This window comes from Macrobrachium rosenbergii, chromosome 50 (assembly GCF_040412425.1).
Source record: "Macrobrachium rosenbergii isolate ZJJX-2024 chromosome 50, ASM4041242v1, whole genome shotgun sequence".
Classification (NCBI taxonomy): Eukaryota; Metazoa; Arthropoda; class Malacostraca; order Decapoda; family Palaemonidae; genus Macrobrachium; species Macrobrachium rosenbergii.
This window is the reverse complement of record NC_089790.1, coordinates 27,790,798-27,796,653: the sequence shown is the minus strand read 5'-3', so window position 1 is coordinate 27,796,653 and position 5,856 is coordinate 27,790,798. Positions and strand designations below refer to the sequence as shown.

Below are 5,856 nucleotides of genomic sequence, written 5' to 3'. Positions count from 1 at the left end.
CAGGCATTTTGACATCTGTTGTTGTTGGCATCACAATATCTTCCTCCTCATTTTCTCTGACCTAATCTTTCACTCCTTTTTATCCATCTCTTTTATCCTTCCTCTACTCCTGCTTATGCTTTTGGTGATGATCAACATTGTTCCTTGCTTCACCATCTGCCAAAAACCACTTACAAAAAAACCTATCAGTATTCAGTGCTTCCGAGACAGTTTTATGATTCTTCCTAAGCTCTCCCATCCAATTCTTCTGTCATATTTTATGGCAATCTGAATAGTGTCTCGCTCGTATCAGTATTGTGGATGAGCAAGATACTTTAAACTTTTCTGGTTGGTGCCGTACAGTTCAACTTCCTAAATCTGTTTTTAAAGGATTATTCCGTTTTTCATCAACTAAAGCTTTATATTGCCCTTATCCATCCAAGTTTGTAACATTACTTCCGTATTTGAGTTTCTTGTAATTCGGTTTCTTTTCTTAACAAAACTGAATCAAAGGAATTTTGTTCAATTAAGTACACCGCCTTTGTCACCACCAGATCAGCTTAGCCTTACAAGTCTCTTTTCTTTAGTCGACTTCCAGGCAATGTTCTGTGGATTTGAGGGCTGTCCTTTGTTCTTTCGAGTAACCTCGTAACAGATATCTTTCCTCAACATCCTAAATTTACTAGGCAAAATACTTGGACTGGTCGGTTCGGCGATCGTTCCTTTCCTTCGAACGTTGTGGGATAATCATTTCCTAATTTCGTTTTTATAAGTCCCTACATATTCTGCCATCCTGTATTAGACGTTTTTGTCGCTTCTTCCAAAATTAGACCTCCGCCCTCTTTTCCCTTTTCTTTTTCTTGTGCCCAATAGGCCTGGGCATGATTAGGGCATTTGGTTTCACGTTTCATCGACCTCATTACAAATAAAATGTTTAAAATAATGTTAGTTTTTATAGATACTGTAAAATGTCAACACGGAGCACGTAATTTTATTTATTACTCGTATTTGGGCACTGATTAAATACACACTATCCTCTTCTCCCACCAGGTATGGGACAGCACACACTTCTAGGAAAGACCCGTCGTCCTCGAACTGCCTTCACGTCCCAGCAGCTTCTCGAACTCGAGAAACACTTCAGGGAAAATAAGTACCTCTCGAGGCCAAAGCGTTTCGAGGTCGCCACGAGCCTCATGCTCACAGAAACTCAAGTAAGAACAGAAGGGTCTTATTTTCATTCTCCACCATGCCTCATTCAATTTTGTCTAGCTTTTCTTAGCTCAGGAGGAAGTTTTCTTCCTCAAATAAAAGTCAGTCCACCAAAACGAAATTGTTCAAGTTACAGCTTTATTAAAATAAATAATCTACTACAATAATCCTCTCCTAAGTAAGTCTATTCCAGCCACCAATTCAAAATACATTCTGGTATATCAACTATTTCCTGAATGAATGTTTGAGCATAACTCGACCTTGAATTAGGTGAATTTCTTGACATTCTGAATAAAATTATACCCTTTCAACTGCTAGCGGGTACAAAATTGTTATTTAGGTTCAGATTGCAAATACATACCCCCTCTAAACCCGCTATTTAATATCTAAGCTTCTGTTAATTTCTAAAGCTCTAAACTTTTCATTTGTTAATAACTAAAGAGTTATTTTACCTCCTCGTTAGACTCTTAATAATTTTATTACCTTAACATCTAGTTAAAAAAAACTAAAATAGATTTATTCATAATTCGTTTAAATGTGAATGATAAAAATTATGAGCGCAAGTACAAGTAATAATAACATGATGATTAACATAACAAGAACTTTTTGAAAAGGCCATACCCTGATAGTGAAAAATTCAATATTATGAAAAACATGAAATTTCAATCGAAAATCAAATGTGACAAAATGTCAACTGATTCACTGAAAAAAAAACTGGGAAACAATACTAAAAGATATAACTAAACCAGGGGTCTTGTGTGGAAAACTTCAACGAAACACTTACGCTATCAAGTATAAATACAGCCCATAATACACTCAGCAGGGCACAGATACGTGTGGGTGAGACCACTTTTGAATTGCGGGAAAATAGGAATTCAAGGGAAAGATATCTTTATTTTTAAATGATAAAATATTTACAGCAATTATAATGAGTTTTGAAGTTATTGAATACTTCTACGAGTCACTTAGAGTAAGACTGACATGTAATGGGGATTCCTTCCGTTGCAGGTCAAGATCTGGTTCCAGAACCGCCGAATGAAATGGAAAAGGAGCAAAAAAGCGATGTCCGAAAATCGCAAAGAACAGAGGACGAAAGAGGGAAAGGAAAATACGACGGGTGCGAAAGACGACCGGGCGAAGGATTCGTTCCCGTCTCCTACAGGAGTCACTGCAACGCCCGAGAATCCTCTGCCTAACCAGGACTCTGACGACGAGATCGACGTGCAGGACGATACCGTAGGCGGCGACGAAGCGGTAGATGTCAGGCCAGAGGAGCCCTTATCCTCACCAAGTCCTACGCAAATAGCCCCCTCAGGAGAGTCTGCCGTGCCATCGCCAGACCCGCGTCGTTACGACTCCCTGTACGACAGCCTCCACGCCCACGCAGCGGCCATGCCTGCTCTCCACGTCCCTACGCCCGTGGTTACGTCTTCAAGTAGTTCCTCGATGTTCTCTGGGCAGTACCAGCACGTCCCACTACCCGCGGCGCTTTTAACCAAACTCCCTCCAGACGCAGAGCACCTCTACAGACCCTATGTTTCGTGAGAGGACGTGGAGCGCCTTGAACTGCTCCCCTTCTCTGGCTCCTCTCAAGTCAGAAGATCTGGAGGTGCGCCACTTGACGGCCATCGCTAGTGTATAGGATGTACAGGATATTAAGTTATGGTACGGAAAATTTCAAGGGTTGTTTCTATCGAAAGCTCTCTCTCTAGCTGAACGATGCATAGAAAGTGAAGTTTATTTTAAACCCTCTGGAAAAACAGAAAATATATCAGCATCAAGTATTACATAATTCGACTCGTAATCGTACAATCATGGTTGACAGATTTGATTCTATACGTATCAGCGAAGGTTTGAAATCGGGTAGTCCTAAATTTCAAGGATAAATAGGAACATTCAAAATTTTTAAATGTTCACTTTGGAAATTCATAAACAAGAACGTATTACAGAACCGTATGCCCGTATTGAACACCAGATCTGACTCCTACGTATTGAAGGGGCAGCTGATTTGCAGTGTATGGACGCACCTGTCACAAAGGCTTTTTACTAAAAAAAAATCTTTTATTGTGTCTATCATGTATTGTCCTTCTCTGCTCGTCATAAAAGTAGTCGGTAAACCTTAAGCCCTTACCAATGACATCAGCCGCTGGGGACACCGTCCGCCTGAAGTGATGCCTTCCAAATATACTCGTCATTCCATAATATTTAGCCGCTTTCCATAAAGACAAGAGGGGCTGCCAACCGGGTTTATTTCATGGTTGAGCTTAGCACTGCAAGACAGTCTTAGTGACTGAAGTGTTTCAAAGAAAAACTGTGAAATGAAGAAAGCCATTACGTGTTTTCTGAAACAGTTAACGAAGAGAGACTGGTGTAACCGGCAAGTGTGAGGTCATTTGGTTGGGGCTTCTGAGTAGAGTCCTAGCAGCACTGCTTGATCTTTCTTTCTCTTCTTCAGGGCAATGGCCGCATTACATCCAGGTCACGTCTTACGTTTCAACTCAAACCTCAACGTCTTTTTCTGTTGCGTCATTGAAGAAAATTGTACTAAAGCTCTTTAATCCAGTTTATTTACAAGGATATGGATTATATGCAATGAATTGCAAGGGGGCACAACGTAAAAATGCAGCTCTTTTATCAGAAAAGCCACAAAAAATAAGAATACTCATATAGAGGACATTTCACAAAAAGGGATTAATTTCATTTCACCGACGGGTCAGAACTTTCGTAATAACCAAATGAGTCTAATTAATTCGGGAGTTCCAGCGAGACTTTATTTAGACAAATAGCTTGATAAAAACTCTTCCATTTAGTTTACTAGCGATAATTAATGCGGGTAAACACAACACTGGAAATGGCTGGTGAAAATATTTCTAAGCTTATCCACACACATTTCATATAAGAACTTTTGATCAACATCCATTATAAACTCTCGTGATGCCTGTGGCTTTTACCAGAGACTGTTTTACCGCTCGGATAAAAAATAGCCTTTTTTTTTAAGCTAACTACTGATGAATACCCTGGAATGTCCTAGTTGCATTATATCATAAGGGTGTTGTTCTTCATATATATGTCCTAAAACCAACTTATGACCTGGAAGATCTGTGATGAGTTAACGGGTTTTCCGGTAACCAATAACTAGTCACTGCTATGGTGAAAACTATTTTAATTAAGGCAGAAAATTACCAGACATTTTTTTATTTTACATTGCGATGAATTGGAATTTGGTGATTGGCTTCTCATCTGTCACAAAGCTTGTAAGGCATAATTGTAAAGTTTATATAAAATCGGTTTAATGGTAAAGGTGCTCTCTTGGGTCAACTTCGCCTGTGATGTACAAGATGGAGGCACCAAATTACCGTAACGATATGCCCAAAAGGTTCCTGAAATTTGTACATGAACACGTAGCTTTATATCAATAAATTGTGAGATACGAAATTCAGGTCAAGACAAAATATGATGTGTTATGACAGTGCAGAAGTTAGTGCAATACAGCTAACATCTGTAACTGGTCACAGCAGTATAATATTTCAACGTAACGAAATGATAAAAAAAAAAATTATGCAAATAGACTCAAGTTTTGGATGGTGTAGAATGAACAACGACAGGAGGTGCATACCTTTCAACGTGAATGGAATAGAAGTTTTATGCCTGTTATGATCTGCTAAAGCTGTCTCTTTCGTAATTATCGTGTTGGTTTTGTATGAGTTCGGAAAGGTACTTTTAACTTCTAAATACAAAATTCCAAAATTAGCCGCCAAAGCGCAGAAGTGATTTCCTGAACTGACTTCTCGTCACTAAGTTAAAGAAAAATAATAATTCTTGAGGATACAATGTTGTTGTTTGTGAAGAAATCTCCGCTATGCTCTCTTGTGTAAATAACCACTCCTTAGCATTAAGGCGTTCTTTAAAATATTTTGATACAGTGACAACTCTTCTATTTCTTTTTTTTTTGTGGTTAAAAGGCATTGCCGCCATTATTGGCCACTTCTTTCCACTTACTCAGCCTCATTCCAATTCCTTCTACCCCCCCTCCCCGCTCACCCATCTCCTCCCACGCCTCTCCCCGAAATCCCGAAGACCCTCTTAAGATAGTCCTTTTGGCAAAGCGAGCGAGTTACACAATTAAATGTTGTTATCTAGGTAAAGAAAAAAAATTTCTTCTCTCTTTTCTCCATTTACCAATAAAAATAAATAATTTAAAATGAGCCTTCTTTTCATTTTCCTTCCAAATAACAAAAACTGCTTAAATAGATGGTTACCTCGGGACAAGAATCTCAAGTGTGATCAAAGCAAGCCGTGAAAATGTTAACATCCAAAGTGTTTTTAGGTCGTAAAGTTCTGCTTAACAATGACCTCGGTAGCTCAAGTTATTATGACCCTCATGGTATAAACAGGCCCAAGTTCAGTGTCAGGTAAGGACGTGTGGCTTAGCCTCCTTCTAATTTCTCGGGTATGCCATAAACCCTCGAACCTGATATTTTTTCTTCTACGAGAATCTTTACATTCAAAATAAGGGGACCAACCAAAGCAAAGTTTGCCAAATATTCTAAAAAAAATCTGAATCTTTCATATCCTTCCCCTACTACATCTAAAAGAAACTGAGAAGGGCATTGGAATAGCAATAATGATATATTTATCTCACACCTCAATGAGTCTTCCCTACAAATA

At 38.9% G+C, this 5,856-nt stretch overlaps 1 protein-coding gene across 2 annotated transcripts in view; it reads left to right on the top strand.

Annotated features, from left to right (window-relative positions):
- The window catches only part of LOC136832795 (motor neuron and pancreas homeobox 1-like), a 107,548-nt gene extending 102,155 nt beyond the window's left edge, over positions 1–5,393 (top strand). For both annotated transcript variants that reach the window (XM_067094354.1, XM_067094355.1), the window contains 2 exons: positions 1,030–1,190; positions 2,197–5,393. In XM_067094354.1, coding sequence (XP_066950455.1) covers positions 1,030–1,190; positions 2,197–2,733 — 698 coding nt within the window. In that variant the 3' untranslated portion in view covers positions 2,734–5,393. The remainder of the gene's footprint in view (positions 1–1,029; positions 1,191–2,196) is intronic.
- The last annotated feature ends 463 nt before the right edge of the window (positions 5,394–5,856 follow it).